Genomic DNA, 21,701 nt, shown 5'->3' with positions numbered 1-21,701 from the left:
TTTCCCACATGTCTACTTTACATCAGCACAATTTTGGAAACAAATTTTTTTTTTGTTAGGGAGTTATAAGGGTTAAAAGTTGACCAGCAATTTCTCATTTCTACAACACCATTTTATTTTAGGGACCACATCTCATTTGAAGTCATTTTGAGGGGTCTATATGATAGAAAATACCCAAGTGTGACACCATTCTAAAAACTACACCCCTCAAGGTGCTCAAAACCATATTCAAGAAGTTTATTAACCCTTCTGGTGCTTCACAGGAATTTTTTGAATGTTTAAATAAAAATGAACATTTAACTTTTTTTCACAAAAAATTTAATTCAGCTCCAATTTGTTTTATTTTACCAAGGGTAACAGGAGAAAATGGACCCCAAACATTGTTGTACAATTTGTCCTGAGTATGCCAATACCCCACATGTGGGGGTAAACCACTGTTTGGGCGCATGGCAGAGCTCGGAAGCGAAGGAGTGCCATTTGACTTTCAATGCAAAATTGACTGGAATTGAGATGGGACGCCATGTTTCGTTTGGAGAGCCCCTGATGTGGCTAAACATTGAAACCCCCCACAAGTGACACCATTTTGGAAAGTAGACCCCCTAAGGAACTTATCTAGAGGTGTGGTGAGCACTTTGACCCAACAAGTGCTTCACAGAAGTTTATAATGTAGAACCGTAAAAATAAAAAATCATATTTTTTCACAAAAATTATCTTTTCGCCCCCAATTTTTTATTTTCCCAAGGGTAAGAGAAGAAATTGGACCCCAAAAGTTGTTGTACAATTTGTCCTGAGTACGCTGATACCCCATATGTGGGGGTAAACCACTGTTTGGGTGGATGGGAGAGCTCGGAAGGGAAGGAGCGCCGTTTGACTTTTCAAAGCAAAATTGACAGGAATTGAGATGGGACGCCATGTTGCGTTTGAAGAGCCACTGATGTGCCTAAACATTGAAACCCCCCACAAATGACACCATTTTGGAAAGTAGACCCCCTAAGGAACTTATCTAGAGGTGTGGTGAGCACTTTGACCCACCAAGTGCTTCACAGAAGTTTATAATGCAGAGCCGTAAAAATAAAACAAAATTTTTTTCCCACAAAAATTATTTTTTTAGCCCCCAGTTTTGTATTTTCCTGAGGGTAACAGGAGAAATTGGACCCCAAAATTTGTTGCCCAATTTGTCCTGAGTGCGATGATACACCATATGTGGGGGGAACCACTGTTTGGGCACATGGGAGGGCTCAGAAGGGAAGGAGTGCCATTTGAATGCAGACTTAGATGGAATGGTCTGCAGGTGTCACATTGCGTTTGCAGAGTCCCTAATGTACCTAAACAGTAGAAACCCCCCACAAGTGACACCATTTTGGAAAGTAGACCCCCTTAGGAACTTATCTAGATGTGTGCTGAGCACTTTGACCCACCAAGGGCTTCACAGAAGTTTATAATGGAGAGCCGTAAAAATAAAACAAAAATTTTTTCCCACAAAAATTATTTTTTAGCCCCCAGTTTTGTATTTTCCCGAGGGTAACAGGAGAAATTCGACCCCACAATTTGTTGTCCAATTTGTCCTGAGTGCGCTGATACCCCATATGTGGGGGGGAACCACTGTTTGGGCGCATGGGAGGGCTCGGAAGGGAAGGAGCTCCATTTGGAATGAGGACTTAGATGGAATGGTCTGCAGGTGTCACATTGCATTTGCAGAGCCCCTAATGTACCTAAACAGTAGAAACCTCCCACAAGTGACACCATTTTGGAAACTAGACCCCCTAAGGAACTCATCTAGATGTGTTGTGATAGCTTTGAACCCCCAAGTGTTTCACTACAGTTTGTAACGCAGAGCCGTGAAAATTAAAAAAAAAAATCTTTCCCCCCAAAATTATTTTTTAGCCCCCAGTTTTGTATTTTCCCGAGGGTAAGAGGAGAAATTCGACCCCAAAAGTTGTTGTCCAATTTGTCCTGAGTACGCTGATACCCCGTATGTTGGGGGAAACCACCGTTTGAGCGCATGGCAGAGCTCGGAAGGGAAGGAGCGCCATTTGGAATGCAGACTTAAATGGAATGGTCTGCAGACGTCACATTGCGTTTGCAGAACCCCTAATGTACCTAAACAGTAGAAACCCCCCACAAGTGACCCCATATTGGAAACTAGACCCCCCAGGGAACTAATCTAGATGTGTTGTGAGAACTTTGAACCCCCAAGTGTTTCACTACAGTTTATAACGCAGAGCCGTGAAAATAAAAAATCTTTTTTTTTCCCACAAAAAATATGTTTTAGCCCCGAGTTTTGTATTTTCCCAAGGGTAACAGGAGAAATTGGACCCCAAAAGTTGTCCTATTTGTCCTGAGTACGCTGATACCCCATATGTTGGGGTAAACCCCTGTTTGGGCACACGGGAGAGCTCGGAAGGGAAGAAGCACTGTTTTACTTTTTCAACGCAGAATTGGCTGGAATTGAGATCGGACGCCATGTCGCGTTTGGAGAGCCCCTGATGTGCCTAAACAGTGGAAACCCCCCAATTATAACTGAAACCCTAATCCAAACACATCCCTAACCCTAATCCCAACAGTAACCCTAACCACACCTCTAACCCTGACACACCCCTAACCCTAATCCCAACCCTATTCCCAACCGTAAATGTAATCTAAACCCTAACTGTAACTTTAGCCCCAACCCAAACTGTAGCCCTAGCCCTAACCCTAGCCCTAACCCTAATCCTAACCCTAGCCCTAACCCTAGCCCTAACCCTAACCCTAGCCCTAGCCCTAACCCTAGCCCTAACCCTAGCCCTAACCCTAGCCCTAACCCTAACCCTAACCCTAGCCCTAACCCTAACCCTAGCCCTAACCCTAACCCTAGCCCTAACCCTAGCCCTAACCCTAGCCCTAAACCTAACCCTAGCCCTAACCCTAGCCCTAACCCTAGCCCTAACCCTAGCCCTAGCCCTAACCCTAGCCCTAACTCTAACCCTAGCCCTAATGGGAAAATGGAAATAAATACATTTTTTAAATTTTTCCCTAACTAAGGGGGTGATGAAGGGGGGTTTGATTTACTTTTATAGCGGGTTTTTTAGCGGATTTTTATGATTGGCAGCCGTCACACACTGAAAGACGCTTTTTATTGCAAAAAATATTTTTTGCGTTACCACATTTTGAGAGCTATAATTTTTCTATATTTTGGTCCACAGAGTCATGTGAGGTCTTGTTTTTTGCGGGACGAGTTGATGTTTTTATTGGTAACATTTTCGGGCACGTGACATTTTTTGATCGCTTTTTATTCCGATTTTTGTGAGGCAGAATGACCAAAAACCAGCTATTCATGAATTTCTTTTGGGGGAGGCGTTTATACCGTTCCGCGTTTGGTAAAATTGATGAAGCAGTTTTATTCTTCGGGTCAGTACGATTACAGCGATACCTCATTTATATCATTTTTTTATGTTTTGGCGCTTTTATACGATAAAAACTATTTTATAGAAAAAATAATTATTTTTGCATCACTTTATTCTCAGGACTATAACTTTTTTATTTTTTTGCTGATGATGCTGTATGGCAGCTCGTTTTTTGCGGGACAAGATGACGTTTTCAGCGGTACCATGGTTAGTTATATCTGTCTTTTTGATCGCGTGTTATTCCACTTTTTGTTCGGCGGTATGATAATAAAGCGTTGTTTTTTGCCTCGTTTTTTTTTTTTTTTTCTTACGGTGTTTACTGAAGGGGTTAACTAGTGGGCCAGTTTTATAGGTCGGGCCGTTACGGACGCGGCGATACTAAATATGTGTACTTTTATTGTTTTTTTTTTTTTATTTAGATAAAGAAATGTATTTATGGGAATAATATTTTTTTTTTTTTTTCATTATTTTGGAATATTTTTTTTTATTTTTTTTACACATTTGAAATTTTTTTTTTTTACTTTTTTACTTTGTCCCGGGGGGACATCACAGATCAGTGATCTGACAGTTTGCACAGCACTCTGTCAGATCACTGATCTGACATGCAGCGCTGCAGCCTTCACAGTGCCTGCTCTGAGCAGGCTCTGTGAAGCCACCTCCCTCCCTGCAGGACCCGGATCCGCGGCCATCTTGGATCCGGGGCTGGAGGGAGCAGGGAGGGAGGTGAGACCCTCGCAGCAACGCGATCACATCGCGTTGCTGCGGGGGGCTCAGGGAAGCCCGCAGGGAGCCCCCTCCCTGCGCGGTGCTTCCCTGTACCGCCGGCACATCGCGATCATCTTTGATCACAGTGTGCCAGGGGTTAATGTGCCGGGGGCGGTCCGTGACCGCTCCTGGCACATAGTGCCGGATGTCAGCTGCGATAAACAGCTGACACCCGGCCGCGATCGGCGGCGCTCCCCCCGTGAGCGCTGCCGATCGCATATGACGTACTATTGCGTCCTTGGGAAGTAAAGCCCACCCCACATGGACGCAATAGTACGTCTAATGGCAGAAAAGGGTTAATATTTCTCTGGAATTTGTGTATATACATTTTTCCGATATGATGAAATGTGTTTTAATCTATTTAACAAACAATATATTTAAATATTGTATCAAAGTTACGATTTATAGTAGAAGATGTAAAAGTCAAATGTGATTCCTGCAGCCTAATATGTTTGTTACACCTGACTCGTCAGGAGACAAGAGTTTATTTTCATATTATTGCATAGTGATGGGGTCCTGCTCTGCAGCATCATTTAACACCAGCAGTCTAGAAGAAAGATCAAGTCAATAAACATGGTCTCACACACCAAGGGACCCTATTCACTGGTATTAGAGGGCCACAACGACACATTCAAGCCTTACAGGGCTGCTATAAAGCCATTTTCCAACTTCCTTATGTTAAAAATGTTGTATATGGTTCCCTGTGAAGACTCCAGTTTTGCTTGATGCACATTCAATGCATTATCACAACAAGGTAGCAAAATTCTTAGCTGCAATTACCATCACAGCCACTAGTTGGCCACACATACACCATAGTTATCACCCGACAATATCAAAGATTTTTTTTCGAAAGCTTGTCATCTCATGCTACTTATCTTAGAACATGGCAAGCCAAGAAGAAAATTAAGGTAGGGCACATCTGTATTATCCAGTAGTGACAGATAGGACTACAGAGGCAGCATATTATTAGAATTCTCCTATCTTCTTGCCTCAAGGCTTCTATTTAACTTAAATAAGACAGACATGGAAAGTGCTTTACTAGCAAATCACTTGTCTCACAGCATTAATTTTGAACAGAACCATGAAGGTGTGTAACCTCTTACAACCAGGGGAGTAACGATAATACCGTATAATGAAGGAACTGCATGTCAAGCAATCTTCAGAGAGGAAGCTGCCCTTTGAAATGATAGCTGCCATGTTCTGCCACAGAAAACAATACAACCAGCAAAGACAACAAGGGGGTCTTGACCATATAACATTTGCAGACAGCAGCCCACTGGGTATATCACCGGCCCGGATATGCTGCATTTGCTTTAAATATAAATAGCATTGATCTGCAGCATTGTATAGATATGACAGCACATGCAGCTGAATGATAATGTGCCTCCCAGATGCTAAAGGTAAATGCTAAAAAAAAGAGAATAAAAAGATGAAATGTACACAATAGGCAAATAGATGAGTGTCAAAGCTGATTGTACTTGGAACATAGAGTCTTCTCTTCGTATCAATTGGACATCTGCTAACAGAGCAAAATGGCGATTTACCATTTGAACGTTTCCATGTACGGTTACAAGCTGTGTCAAGCGCACCTAAATATCACATCCAGACCATTCTTATGATGACTCACTTCTAAACTCAATGCAAACAGCATAATGTCTGTCATGGATCTTGGAAGGTTTGACCCCCTGTCTACCTTGAAAACATTTGGCTACGATCGGTTCATTCCTAAATGTAAAACTATGGTTTTGTATTAAATGTCAAATATACTGCAGTTTATTTTAAGAAATGCCATTTGTATACTTGTGTTTATGCTATTAAGAATTATGTCATAAATGAGGTTCTAAAGCATAAACCATGCTCCAATGTTTGCCTTTTATCAGCTGTCATAGGCGTAACAGTCATAAAATGAAAGTTATACATACTAATCAGTGCTTGAAATGTATCACTATTTTTATGTTTCTGTTTCTACAGCTGTTTTTTGAAGTTTGATTAACCACAAGTTCTTAATGGTATGAAGTTCTGCAAGTTTCCTGGCTTTTTACCCACAATTTCAATTTTTTGTTGACTGACACACTTAAAAAAGCGGATTGGGGCGACGGATCCGCCAAAAAAGCGGATCGCGACGGATCCGTCGCCCATAGGCGCCCATTCTAAAAAGTGGCTGACGCGACGGATCCGCCGCAGTCCGCCTTTTCGGCGGCGACAAAAAACGTTACAAAGTCCGTCAATGTCTAGACAACGTCCGCCAAATCTCGACGGATCTGTCGCATGGCGGATGGAACGGACGACCATCTGCCACAATCCGTCGCTAATGCAAGTCAATGGGAAAATAGCGGATCCGCCCAAAAAAAATGGCGGATCCGCTATTTGAGGAAAATGGCGGTTTTTGACTGACGCCGAAAGACTGAAGTGTGAAAGAGGCCTTAGCTATCACTTTTGCCTTGTGACATGGTGCTCCATCATACTCTAAAAAGTAATGTTTATCAGCAATTTGCTCCAGGGTCAACAGGAGAAGTTGGTCTTTGAAGATGTGTTGATATCATTCTTTACACTGTTCAATGTGGCAAAATTGAGACAAAATTGAGAGTGAGCCACTACCTTGGAAAAAAAGCAACACCACACATGAATAGTCTCAGGATGCTTTACTTTGGCATGACACACCTTTTCTTCTCTAGACAATCATTCTTGTCCCAAAGAGTCTGAAGGGGGCTTCATCAAAGAAAATAATTGAGGATTCAGGTACAGTATGTACAAGGATTGCACATCATAGGATTGTCGTAAAGTTATTTTCTCTGATGAAGGCTCTTTCAGACTGTTTGGGACATCTGGAAGAATGTCTGGAAAAGACAAGATGAGCGCTACCATGAATCTTGTGCCATGCCAACACTAAAGCAACCTGAGACCATTCCTGTGTGTGGTTGCTTTTTATTCAAGGAAGAGGGCTCACTCATAATTTTACCTACGAACACTGCCATGAATAAAGAGTAGTATCAAAACATCCTCCACGAGCATCTGCTCCCAATAACTCAGGAGTAATTTGGTGATGAAAAATATTTTTTCCAGCATCATGGAACACCATGTCAGAAGGCAAAAATGGTAACTAAATGGCTCAGTGAACAAAATACTATATTTTGTGTCCATGGCCAGGAGCCTCCTTAGAACTCAATCCCATTGAGAACCTATTGTCAATCCTCCGAAGGTGGGCTTAGAAGCAAAATGACTGAAATAGGGATAATTTCCAAGCACTGATTAAAGAAAAATTGTTGTTACTTCAGTAACCACAGAAAAAATCTGACTAAAAGTTTTAAAACACTGAAGGAACAAACTATAGGAAAACCAACCAAAGTTCTGGCTATTACAGTATACCAAAAATATCAATGTAATAAAAGTCATTTTCTGGCACCTATAGAATAAATAGTTTCCGACCTCACTAAACCCTAAACATTTAGTATATTTAAAAAAAAAAGAGCCAATTTCCCAATTTCTTATTAAATTGTTAAAATATTTTCATTTTCTCTATTTAGAAAAATTATTTAAATTTTGAGGATTAATTACCTATACATAGAAAGTTAAAATATACCTATGATTACAATTATAATGCTTTATTATTATGACCTGTATGTTTTGTACTTTACCTACCATATATACTTGTGTGTAAGCCGAGTCTTATACACGAGTCATTGTCCCAGAAGACAGTGGGGTAGGGGGAGCGAGCGAGCAGCGGGTCACAGAGGCAGGAGCCTTACAGCACGCACAGTTACAGCTGCAGCCGCCAACTTACAGCAGCGGCCGGGCTCTCACAGGTGCCCGCTCATTAAGGTAATGAATATTCACCTCTTTCCATTCCCATAGGCGTGGAGAGAGGTGAATATTCATTGCTTTAATGAGCGGGGACATGTGATCGATCGGCCAGAAGAGCTGCTAGCATCGGAACGAAATGCTGCAAGGGTGCGCAGGGAAGGTAAGTAGGATGTGTTTTTTTATAAGGATGGGGACTGGAGCCATGCATGCAAGGATAGGGAATAAGGAGCCATGCATACAAGGATAGGGGATAAGGAGCCATCCATACAAGGATAGGGGATAAGGAGCCATCCATACAAGGACAGGGATGGGGAGCCATGCATACAAGGACAGGGATGAGAAGCCATGCATACAAGGACAGGGAGGGGGAGCTACACATGCAAGGACAGGGATGGGGAGCCATGCAGACAAGGATGGGGATGAGGAGCTATGCAGACAAGGATGATGGGGATGAGGAACCATGTATACCCGGATAAGGATGAAGGGACAATGCAGTTTCATGGCAAAATTAGGTACCTTGGCTTATACTTGGGTCGAGTTATACACGAGTAATTATGGTAGTTTATTTTCCTTTCCCACCCCCTTACTTTCCCTATCCTTCCATTTACCTACTCGTTATTCTTTTTTAATACCTACAGAATGACCCTTATTATTTCTGTATGGTTTTCCCATTTTCTTTTATTATAAACCAATAAAATGCATTGGGTTGAACATATTAAACAACTGTTCAAAATACAAATATATATTTTTTTTACTTCAAATTGTTGTCATGAATGAGAACATTATTTAGAAATAAGAAATGTGAAAATTGTTCCAGCTCCTTTTCGATTAAAAGTCCTTTATTGATCCATATCCTTAAAAATCATCCCTGCACAAAAGGGAATGTGAACAGCGACAAAATCCAGCTAGCTATTAGCCGCGCTCTTCCATTGGCAGTGTCTAGTAGCATGGATTAGCTTTTTTGAGAAATAGAGGTTCTAACACTGCTGTGTGCTGCTCTCCTATAGTCATATGGGCAGTTTTGAAGTAGCGAATAGCCATGGTTCTTAGCATAGTCTTGGTAGTAAATTAGTAATTAAATCCAGTCGATCAAAAAGTGTTATTTTTCAACCAAACTAACCATTGGTTATATGATTGCTATGATTAAGCGCACACTATGTGCTAAGAGTCGCTTCCCTATTCCATGTGCTGGATTTTTAATATTTTTTCTTTGAAAATAAAGAAGTAACTTTATTCATCTACTGAATTTGTGCCAGGGTGCTGGAGCGCTAAAAAGATATTTACAAGCCCAGTAACCACACGGAATTAAGTCAACTAAGGACAAAACTATTGACCGGTTGCCTCTAAGAAGTCTTCGTTTAGCTCTTCAGCTTTATGGCTGTGTTCACATGCAGTAGTCATGCTGCAGCTGACATTTGCAACAGCCCTGAACTGCTGTAGTCTTTCTACTGTTTGGCTGCATAATTACTAAAATCTGCAGGGAAACAGCTGTATCGCCTGCAAAAACGTGACCATTACAACTGGACGGCTGCAGTTTTCAGCAGAAGTATGACTGCTACATGTGAACACAGCCTCATTCTCTAACTTTTATTGCATGAAACTTTTCTCTTTAGTTTTAAGGAAAGTTATTAATTTCAGACCTTCACATAATGACAATACAATCACTTTTATTTTCTATGGTCTCTTATTAATCTCTAAAAGTTCTGGATGTAATCTGTAATAAACTATAGATGTATAGTGGTGGTTTCTTTGAGTAATTTCCTTTACCAAGTTTCTTATCCCTGTGTTTGCTGCAACTTATAGGAGCCCTAATAGTTGATTTTCTGTATTACAGTATATTGTGTTATTTAGATATACCAGCTGGTTAATAATTTTTGTAGAGTATTACATGGAATAAGCGAGGATGGTGCATACACTTTACCATATACAGCTTACCTGCCATGTCAATGGCAAATGGTCTGTCTGCTCGCCATCCTGTGTACCAACCCACAACCTTTCCATTTTCTACAATTGGACGTTCATACCGTCGCCCGCCAACAAGGCCCACTGGCCATACCGAGACCTTCTGAGTTGTGCGCATCTGTAAAGAAGAAAAAAGTTTTATAGTTAAAAAGATGTCATTTTATGGATGAATGGCAAATAATATATCCTACTTCCTATATAATCTGGGTTGTGGGTCTGCTTACAGGGAACCTGTCATGAAAAATAATGCTATTAACCTGCAGATATTGGGTTAACCTGCAGATTAATAGCGTTCTGAAGTTGCCCGGCACCTGCACTGGGGACCCATTGCTGTAAGTAAATATACTTTATTCCTCCTGGCAGTTTTGGGCTTTCAATCATAGGCATGTGACTAGCGTGGCTTCACTCACCTCTCAGTACATATGGTTAAATCCATGCCCCGGCACTGACTAACAGCCAACTCCACATTAGAGCTGGCTGTCAGTCAGTGCCAGGGGTGTGGTTACAACTATGCACTGAGCAGTGACTGAAGTTGCGCTTGCCCACCCCTATGACTGAAAGCCTGATACTGTCAGGAGCAATGAAGTTAATTTCCTCCTAGCAGCGGGACTCACAGTGTGGGTGCCAGGCAGAGTCAGAACGCTATTGACCTGCAGATTAACCCCACATCTGCATGTTAATATCATTTCTTTACATGACACATTCCTTTTAAAGTTTCTTTACTGGACCTCAGAATTGTTCAAGGAAGAAATGCTAAATGTGCAGAATAATACATTGGTTTGTTGTACCTAGTAATGTCATATCCATTATGACCACATTGTCTATTAGCTCTAGTGCTCTATATATTCTGTATATGTCAGCACCATATATTATGTATGCACTGATACATACTTGCAGTTGGAACCTGGGGCAAAATGTATATAAAAAAGCAAGTTGCTTGTTAGCAGGAGGAGAATATTTATGTATTTATGGTAAAAACACTATATTGTCTGAAAACCACTTAGAATTAAACATTTTCCTGTCTTTTCCTTTGACACTACAATGTATTGATGTGAAGTACCCTTTGACGTTACAGCTCTCTAGACTCATAAGCATCATGGAAGCTAACAGACACAATAAAACAAGATGTTAAAAATCACAATTTATGCCATATCAATGGCCTTGAGTGGTATAAATTGTGTATATGAAAAAAAGGTCGGCATCATCACCCAGCGCACCCGGGCAAGTGCCAGGGCCCTATGCAAGCGGGGGGGTCCATTCGCCATCACTGGCATCGGGTCCCCATCATGCTTTAAACTGTTTGAAATACTCACTCTCCTCGTTCCCTGCAGGCTGCAGGTCCGGTCTCTTTCGCGTCTTCTGACTCTGACGTCTCCGGGCAGAGGGAGGGATGATGCCGCTACAGCGAGCTCTCTGAAAGTGTAGAGAGCCTGAAGAGGGTGAAGACACTGGATTTGAGGAGACAGAAGCTTAGGCCAGCAGGGAACGAGGAGAGGTAAGTATTTATTTAATTATTTATTTATTTTTTATGTATGGAGCATTATATGGGGCCCATTATCTATGAAGCATTATATGGAGCCTATTCTGTATGGAGCATCACATGGGGCCCATTCTATATGGAGCATGATATGGCGCCCATTCTCTGTGGAGCATTATATGGGGCCTAATATATGTAGAGCATTATTTGTGGCCCATTCTGTATGGAGCATTATACAGGGCCCATTATTCTGTATGCATTATATGCAATCCACTTTTCTGTATGTAGCATTATATGGGGCCATTGTTCTGTATGTAGCATTATATGCGGCCCATTATTCTGTATTCAAAATAATATGGGGCCCATTATTCTGTATGCAGCATTATAAGGGGTCCATTATTCTGTATGCAGCATTATATGGGGACCATTATTCTGTATGAAGCATTATATGGGAGCCATTATATACTGAATGGAGCCTTATATGAGGTCCATTATTCTATATGGAGCATTATATGGGTTGATTCCCTATGGAGCATTTTTGGGGTTCATTATGCTATATGGATCACTATATGGTCCCATTCTGTATGGAGCATTATATGGTGTCCATTATTCTGTATGGAGCACTATAAGGGCCCATTCTCTATGCAGCATTATAAGGCGTCCATTATTCTGCATGGAGCATTATATGGGGTTCATTATTCTGTATGGAGCAATATATGGGGTCCATTATTCTGTATGGAGCATTTTATGAGGCCCATTGTTCTGTGTGGAACATTATATGAGGCTCACTATTCTGTATGGAGCTATATATGGGGTCCATTACTCTGTATGGAGCATTTTATGGGGTCCATTATTCTGTATGGAGTGCTATATGGGGCCCATTATTCTGTATGGAGCAATAATGGGGCCCATAATACTGTATGGAGCAATATATGGGGCTCATTTTACTGTATGGAGCATTATAAGAACCAAAGCACCTCATTTGCAGGACAATATAAACAGTAGTACTCAAATAGTCATTTAAAATGACTTTATTAAAATGGCAAGCGGTAATACTATATAAAAAAAGTGCCTACATTTAGGAATCCCATGAAGCAATCAAAAAACATAACATAGAGAATATATATAGTGGACATAAACAAAAATTAGCATACTGAAAAATATTATGTATAGAGAGAATAGTTATAAAAAATAGGCCCCCTTTTTAAAAATAAAATAAAAATACAAAAAACTCTTATCAGTGATATCCAGAACAAGAGGCTATAGGATATACCTGTACTTATATTGTTATACAATATATAGGGAAAACACCCATAGAAAATCACTGAGTGTGTATAATCTTTAAAATTTGTAATAAACTATGCATATGATAAAGTGCTTGAAGTGCATAAAAAGAAAAGTAACACGTGATAAGAAAGGGGGGACTCTTGTCCAGGCATCAGTGCAACAATAGTGCGATAAAAATCTAAATAAACTTGTGACAGAAAAAGGGGGCTCTATACCTTTAAATGCCTCTGGTCCTATTGTAGCACATACCCCAAACAACCACACATACATTATTGTTGTTGATTTTCTGTGGGAGTTTTCCCTATATATATTGTAAAACAATATAAGTACAGGTATATCCTGTAGCCTCTTGTTCTGGATATCACTGATAAAAGAGTTTTTTGTATTTTTATTTTTAAATAGGGGGCCTATTTTGTATAACTACTAGATGGTAGCCCGATTCTAACGCATCGGGTATTCTAGAATATGTATGTAGTTTATTTATGAAGATTTTAGAATAATACATGGAATACACAGGATTCCGGACTGCGCATGTCGCTGATTGTTCGCAGCCGGCCACGTAGTATATAGCACAGCCACGTAGTATATTGCACAGCCATGTAGTATATAGCACAGCCATGTAGTATATAGCACAGCCACGAAGTATATAGCACAGCCCACAGAGTATATAGTACAGCCCACGGAATATATAGCACAGCCCATGGAGTATATAGCACAGCCCACGGAGTATATTGCACAGCCCACTTAGTATATTGCACAGCCCGCGTAGTATATTGCACAGCCCGTGCAGTACCACGCACGCAGTGTATAACACAGGCCACGTAGTGTATAACACAGCCACGTAGTATATTGCACAGCCACGTAGTATATAGCACAGCCATGTAGTATATAGCACAGCCACAAAGTATATAGCACAGCCCACAGAGTATATAGCACAGCCCACGGAGTATATAGCACAGCCTATGGAGTATATAGCACAGCCCACAGAGTATATAGCACAGCCCATGGAGTATATTGCGCAGCCCGCGTAGTATATTGCACAGCCCGCGTAGTATATTGCACAGCCCGTGCAGTACCACGCACGCAGTGTATGACACAGGCCATGTAGTGTATAACACAGGCCACGTAGTGTATAACACAGGCCACGCAGTATATTGCACAGCCCGCGTAGTACATTGCACAGCCCGCGTACTATATTGCACAGCCCGCGTACTATATTGCACAGCCTGCGTAGTATATTGCACAGCCCACGTAGTATATTGCCCAGCCACGAGTGCGTTACACCACAGTCAACGCTGCCATTAACCCTGTGTGAGCGCTGACTGGAGGGGAGTACGGAGTGGGCACTGACTGCGGGGAGGAAGGAGCAGCCATGTTGCCACAGGACTGTGCCCATCGCTGATTGGTCAAGGCTGTTTTGCCACGACCAATCAGCGACTTGGATTTCCATGACAGACAGAGGCTGCGAGCAATGAATATCCGTGACAGACAGAAGGACAGACAGAAAGATGGAAGTGATCCTTAGACCATTATATAATAGATTCTCTCTATACATAATATTTTTCTGTATGCTAACTTTTGTTTATGTCCGCTATATACAGTATATTCTCTATGTTATGTATTATGATTGTTTCATGGGAGTCCTAAATGTAGGTACTTTTTATATGGTATTACCGCTTGCCATTTTAATAAAGACATTTTAAATGACTATTTGAGTACTACTGTTTATATTGTCCTGCTACTGAGGTGCTTTGCTTCTTCTGGTATAGGAATGGTTTCACTCTTTCTCTACTAAGCACTGGTGGTCCTCACCATAGGATTTTATTTGTTTTTCTATATACTAGCTTTTTATTTTTTGGTGCTTGGTATATCGGTTAAGTTGTATGGAGCATTATGTGGTGCCCATAATACTGTATGGAGGACTATGTGGTGCCCATAATACTGTATGGAGGACTATGTGGTGCCCATATGGGTATGTACACACGTATTTTTCAGAAATCCGCAGGTAAAAGGCACTGCGTTTTACCTACGGATTTACCGCCGTTTTTATGCGGAACTTGTGTGGATTCCACCTGCGGTTTTACACCTGCGGATTTCTATAGAGGAGCAGGTGTAAACCGCAGCAGAATCCGCACAAAGAATTAACATGCTGCGAAATGTAACCCGCAGCGTTTTCGTGTTTTTTTTTCTGCAGCATGGGCACTGCGGATTTCGTTTTCCATAGGATTACATTGTACTGTAAACGCATGGAAAGCTGATGCGGACCCGCAGCTGCAGATCCACAGCAAAATCCGCAACGTGTGCACATACCCTTATACTTCATGGAAGACTATACTGTCCTGTCTAAAATTAAAACTTTTAGTTCCCCCCAGCCTAAGCACTGTGCACTTTGAGTATTCTCCAGTTTCTGTGCTATTGTAGAATTTACAATAGATATCACTCAAGTAATAGAAGAAGTTACCGTAGTGAAATCTTTGGCATTCTACTATATCTATATTTCTCTGCCGCATCTGTGCATCATGTATCATGGTATGTGTTAAAGGGGGTCCACTGAGACACGTTTGCCCGGTGCCCACAAAAACCTGGAGCCGACCCTGTATGAAAAATCAATGTATAGATATATTGTCTTAATCATCTAATGTTAAATATAACAATCGATCACTACCCATGTCTGCAAAAGTGGCAAATATGTAACCACTGCAGATAGACATATCAAATATTTGATCTCTTTAATGGAGGCAAATAACAGTAGTCAACGTCTCAAATCGCGTGTACTATGGGACTCGAAGTAAAGAGTTTTTTTCAAAGGAAGATTACATATAAATTAAACATTTTCTTCATTTTTTTGATTTGTTATTAACACAAGGTAAAGTAATATATGAACTTCAATAAATTTGTATCTTTTTAATTACTGGGTACCTGTATAGTGTTAGTAGACTTGTTAAATGTATGACACTTACGTGGCCATTGAGTGTTGCTTGGCTTGACTGGTTTTTACAATATTATCAATGGCAAAAATAAAATCCTTTTTCATCATGCAGAAATGCTTTAAGAAAAAAACCCTCTCAAGTCTAAATGTGAAAGCTGACATAAAAGAAAAGGAATATGGGATGTGTGCCTCCAATTTATAAAAACCTTTTTTTCCACCTTTTCAGGATAAAACAGATCTTGGCGTGTTTATTCTACTTTCACTGATACGATTTCCAGGAACATTTAAGACTGATTGTCTTCTTTGAACACACATTTATGTGTTTGGCCTTAGAGAAAAATGGTGAGCAATCGATAGAAAGCAATCTATATAGGTACATGTAAATACTATCCTATTATATAATTGCCTAGAATACTACTTCCTGCAATTTGTGCCAACTTCCGTGGCTTTGTCCGGAGCTAATGTCCGGAGCTAATGTCCGGAGCTAATGTCCGGAGATTAATTGCCTAGAATACTACTTCCTGCAATTTGTGCCAACTTCCGTGGCTTTGTCCGGAGCTAATGTCCGGAGCTAATGTGCGGAGATAATGTCCGGAGCTAATGTCCGGAGCTAATGTCCGGAGCTAATGTCCGGAGATAAGTGACGTCAACAGTGTCCAGTGTCTGATTGGTTGCCGCCTGCTGCGAGCGACCAATCAGAAACGTGCCGTACTGTGACACACTCCGCCCGCCATTTTGGTGTGATTTTTGAATTTTTACCTCACAGCAAGTTTCTACTGCGTGGAGGCGGGCCCAGTGACGTTGCTCTTCAAGCTCCTGCCGAATTTCGTCAAAAAAATGATAATACCATTTACCAAAACTATATATATTTAGTTGTGAAGTGGTTCAGTGACATTTTCACACCAATTTTGAACTTTTGTTTGGTGTTTTCTCCTATTATTTTTGTTCTTTCTTACTATTATTTATTAATTGTATTATTCTTACATTTGAATAAATAAAGTATATATGGATTCTAGACTCCCGATTCTTTAGAATCGGGCTGCCATCTAGTATACAATAAAAACATATGACAGTTATGCTGTTAGGTTATGCTGCTATGTGGCTTTTCACATCTATGTTGAACCCAAGGCAGGATTACTTTTACCAGCTGGAAAAAGAAGATGCTACCAAGCAAGCTGCATAATCTCCCCATTATATTTTTTTTTTTTGTAAATCTGTTTATGAAATTTTACAATATGTCAAACAAACATTTGGTAACAGCAAAATGGTTTGGAAATCAAAAAACACAACCCTATCCCTCCCCCACCCAAAAAAACCCAAAAAACCCTTTCTCTGCATGCGCCTAACCATCAAAGCATGTTATGAAATTGGTGAGTTGCCGCCTATCCGCTGTAGTAAGTACAATTGAGTGTTTTCAAATTGCGTTCTCAGTTTTTCCCTAGTCTCCAAAGGAAGAGACGGGATAAGAGTAGACCATGTAGACAAAAATCTGCCTGCCATTTTCTCCTTATTGGTCAAAACATCCATCCATTCCATTCTAAATATAAATTGGATCTTTGTACGAATAAGGGAGAGCGATGGAGTTACTGAATTTAATCATTGATGCAGTATGCTTTTCCTAGTCGCCGAGGCCCATATTATGAGTGTAGCTTTGGTATATTTGGGTAATTTGTGGTTTGCCTCATCAAGAATGTTGAAAATAGCCCATTGTGGGGTGAGCGCAAAACTGATTCCACACAGTTTCTGCAGCTCATCATGAACACCTCTCCACAACTCCTGAACTTTCGGGCAACTCCATAGATGGTGATAGATACCCGTGTTGCGGGATTTGCACTTAGAACACAAGTAAACTGAGACAGGAGACATCCTGGACTGCAGATAGGGCATGATGTAGGCTCTATGTAATATTAGTAGTGCCATGTCAGTGTAACTACTATATGACAGTACTTTCCTTTGCGTTAGTGTAGCGTCAAGAATATCCTCCACCTTGAGGCCTGGGAAGTCCCTTAACCATCTAGCCACTCCCGTGGTTTTCCCCTCCCATGTCCATTTTTTGTGTATTATCGAGTAGATGTTACTTATAGATGCCGGTTGTGTTCTTGTATTTCTAATAAACCCATCTAGGTTTGTTCTCCCTTCCCCCACCCCTCCAAATGACTGACACTTCTGTGCCAAGCTTCGCGCTTGAAGAACTTGGAATGGGTTATTGCTAAATAGTGGGAAACGTTGCGATGCCGTTTCAAAAGTTAACACCGAAAAATTAAGATCCAGTAGGTCAATTGCTTGCCTACAGCCCTGAGAAGCCAGATTTTTATAGAAAGATGGTGCGATGCCCCTTAAGAACCCCGGGTTTCCCAGGAAAGGCTGATGTGGGGACAAACCTGCCCTTAATTTACAAATCTTTCTACAGAGTCTCCAGGTCAGAATTGTTTGCCACAGAGTCGGATGGTCCCGTATCTTCACCGGAAGATCCTCCCCTTTTAAATGTAGCAAAGCCGACTGTGAAATATGCGGGTAAAATTGTTGTTCTAGGTCAACGTTGGCGAAATGAGAGACACCTCTTATCCAGTCAATGGCATATCTAAAATTAGCTGCCAAATTATATCTGCCCAGGTCAGGAAAATTTATTCCGCCCTCTGCCCTTGACGCCGGCAATTTAACAAGACCTATGCGTGTTCTGCCTCCCACCCCCCAAATAAATTTACGAAAGTTTGAGTTTAGTATACTAAGATCTGCCCTAGACAGGAGGAGCGGCAGCGTCTGAAAGGCATATAACAATTTAGGGGACACTATCATTTTAAGTAGATGACATCTACCCGAGAATGATAACGTGAAATGTTTCCACGAATGGAGGAGACTAATTATGGAGGAGATTAGAGGTTTATAATTTACTTTGTATAAATTGGAAGGGTCCGCAGGCAACCGTATCCCCAAGTACTTAATAGATTCCTGGCTCCAATGAAATGGAAACCAGGGATCACTCAACCTCCCAGACCTGAAAACCGCCAGAGCCTCAGATTTACTATAATTGACCCTGAAACCAGAGCATTTACCAAATTTCTCCAAGATATTCATGATAGCCGGGATTGCCTGAGTTGGGTTGGCAATAAATAAAAGGACGTCATCAGCGAAGGCAGAGATCTTTATAGATGCAGCTCCCACTCTTACCCCTTCAAATGTCGCCTCGTTCTGTAACGTCCTCAAGAATGGATCTAGTGCCAAATTAAACAAAAGGGGAGACAAAGGGCAACCTTGGCGCGTCCCTCGTTGGACTTTAAAGGGCTTGGATAATGTGTTATTTACCGACATCCTAGATAACGGGTGTTCATAAATTGATTTAACTGCCTCACAGAACCATGAGCCAAACCCTCTGAATGATAACAAATCAAATAGGTACCCCCACGCCACCCTATCGAACGCCTTATCGGCGTCTAGGCTAACCACAATAGATTTCATATGACGTTTCACTCTACTGTAGGATATGGCTCCCAGTGCTGTTCTGATGTTGTATGTGATGGATTTCTCTCCCCATTATATTATGTGCAAATGCTGTTAACTGTAATTGAAAAAAGCAACTGAATATACATTATATATATATTCATACACAAACATGGAAACGCATTTCACAAAGGTCCTGGAGCTCTTTGGGATCGTCCTATTCTTTCACAAATGCTTGTAAAGTCAGACTGCATGGTTAGGAGCTTGATTTCATATACCTGTAGCAATTTAGCTGATGTTTAATAGGTAGATTCCAGTTCTATGTATAATTGGGATCTACCTCTTAATCATTATGGAATCTGGGGAAAGCCTTTTTTTCTGTTCCAGCATGATTATGACCGAGTGCACAAAGCAAGGTCCGTGAAGGTACTATTGGGTGAGTTAGGGATGGAAAACTTGACTAGCTCTCACAGGATCCTGACCTCAACCCCACTGTCCAACGTCAGTGTTTGTTAGGTCAAACGGGTTGAATGGGCAAAAATTTCCACAGACATACTCTTCTCAGAGTAATGGAAGCTATGTTACCTGGAAAGAGGTAACCAACTTCATATTAATGCCTATATAATAGAATGGGATGTCATAAATGCTTCTGTAAAGAAACAAAAATTCTGACCAGCACCTCCTAACAGAATCAAGCAAGTATGAACAAGGGACAAGCTTATGCGACTGTATTGTATACAAACCAGACTGAACCACATCTAAGGTAAATGGAAACATACAGTGGCATGTGAAAGTTTGGGCACCCCTGGTCAAAATTACTGTTATTGTCAACAATTAAACAATTTGGAGATTAAATGATCTCTAAGGCCCCTTTCACACATCAGTTTTTTGCCATCAGTCACAATCCGTTGGCTCGACGGATCCATTGCAGATTGTGAAAAACTGATGCGACGGATCAGTTTTTTTGGATGGATCTGACTAGTGGATCTGGCTAATTGGATTGGAGCATGCTCAGTTAAAAAAAATGGAATTCATCGCCGGATTCCGTCATTTGACGGATCCGGCACCATAGCCTTCCATTCTAACAAATGACGGACTGTCTGTTTTTTCGACGTACACAAAAAACTTTACTTTCTCCGTTGTCTCCGACCGCCAGGCAAACAATTTTCGGCAGATCCGACGAATGACGGATGAAACGTGAGGCCATGCGTCACAATCCGTCGCTAATACAAGTCTATGAGAAAAAAACAATCAGAAATATTTTCATCTTTTAGATTTTAAAAATTACAAAAAGGAAAATGGGTCTGGAAGCCCAAGCAAAATTTCAGTGAGAGCTGCTCATAGGACTGCTAGAAAGGCAAATCAAAACCCTGCTTGACAGCAAAAGACATTCATAAAGATTTAACAGACTCTGGAGTTGTGATACATTGTTCTCCTGTTCAGACACCTGCACAAATATGGCCTTCTTGGAAGAGTCATCAGAAGAAAGCCTCTCCTGCATCCGCACCATAAAATTCAGTGTCAGAAATATGCAAAAGAAAATCTAAATAAGCCTGATGTATTATGGAAACAAGTCCTGTGGACTGATTGGGTTAAAAAAGAACTTTTTGGCCACAATAATCAAAGGTACAGTATGTGTGGATAAAAAAGGGCACATAATTTCAGGAAAAGAACAACTCACTAACCATTAAGTATGGGGGAGAATCAATCATGCTTTGGGGTTGTGTTGCAGCCAATGGCACATGAAGCATTTCACGAGTAGAGGGAAGAATGGATTTAATAAAATTTCAACAAATTCTTGATGCAAACATAACACCATCTGCAAAAAAGCTGAAGTTGAAAAGAGGTTGGCTTCTACAAATGGATAATGATCCTAAACACACATAAAAATCCACAATAGACTACAAGCTGAAGTATCACAATAACTCTCACATTCCACTGATCCGAATATCTTTGAAAATCTGTGGCTACACCTGAAAATAGCAGTCCATCAAGACGACACAGGGATCCCACAGAACTGTAAGCATTTTCCAAGGAAAAATGGATAAAAATCCCTCAAACAAGAATTGAAAGACTCTTGACTGGCTACCAAAGCATTTACAAGCTGTGATGCGTTCAAAAGGGGGTGTTACTAGGTACTAACCATGCTGGGTGCTCAAACTTTTGCATTGGACTATTTTATCTTTTAGATTTTAAAAATTACAAAAAGGAAAATATATATATAGTTAAATTTCATCATCAACTGTTCACAATAACAGTAATTTTGATCTGGGGTACCCAAACCTTTACATGCCACTGTATGTGAAATCTAACTGTATTACTGCTAAAAAGAATATACTTATAAAATAAAGGTACTCAACATGCAAATTGGCTGTCTCAATTCATGTGTGCACCCCAGCCATGACTAAGTGACCTTTCCCTGATGGGACCCAAACCTTTTTTTATCAGGAATGTCTCTCCTGTAAGGTGTAATGTGTAGGTGTCCCAATACTGTAGTCCATACAGTGTGTATATACACATACATTATATCTACTATATAATTGTCTAAGGGTCACTTCCGTCTGTCTGTCCTTCTGTCTGTCACGGATATTCATTGGTCACGGCCTCTGTCTGTCATGGAATCCAAGTCGCTGATTGGTCGTGGCAAAACGCCCACAGA

General features: G+C 40.9%; 1 protein-coding gene across 1 annotated transcript in view; it reads right to left on the bottom strand.

Annotated features, from left to right (window-relative positions):
• B3GAT2 (beta-1,3-glucuronyltransferase 2) overlaps nt 1-21,701 on the bottom strand; it is a 239,778-nt gene that overhangs the window by 59,614 nt on the left and 158,463 nt on the right. Inside the window, exon 2 of the mRNA XM_069726629.1 lies at nt 9,885-10,029. Within this exon, the coding sequence (XP_069582730.1) occupies nt 9,885-10,029 (145 nt within the window). The remainder of the gene's footprint in view (nt 1-9,884; nt 10,030-21,701) is intronic.

This window comes from Ranitomeya imitator, chromosome 5 (genome assembly GCF_032444005.1).
Source record: "Ranitomeya imitator isolate aRanImi1 chromosome 5, aRanImi1.pri, whole genome shotgun sequence".
In the NCBI taxonomy this organism is placed as follows: Eukaryota; Metazoa; Chordata; class Amphibia; order Anura; family Dendrobatidae; genus Ranitomeya; species Ranitomeya imitator.
Note: the sequence above shows the minus strand (reverse complement) of the source record. Positions and strands in the feature narration are given on the sequence as shown.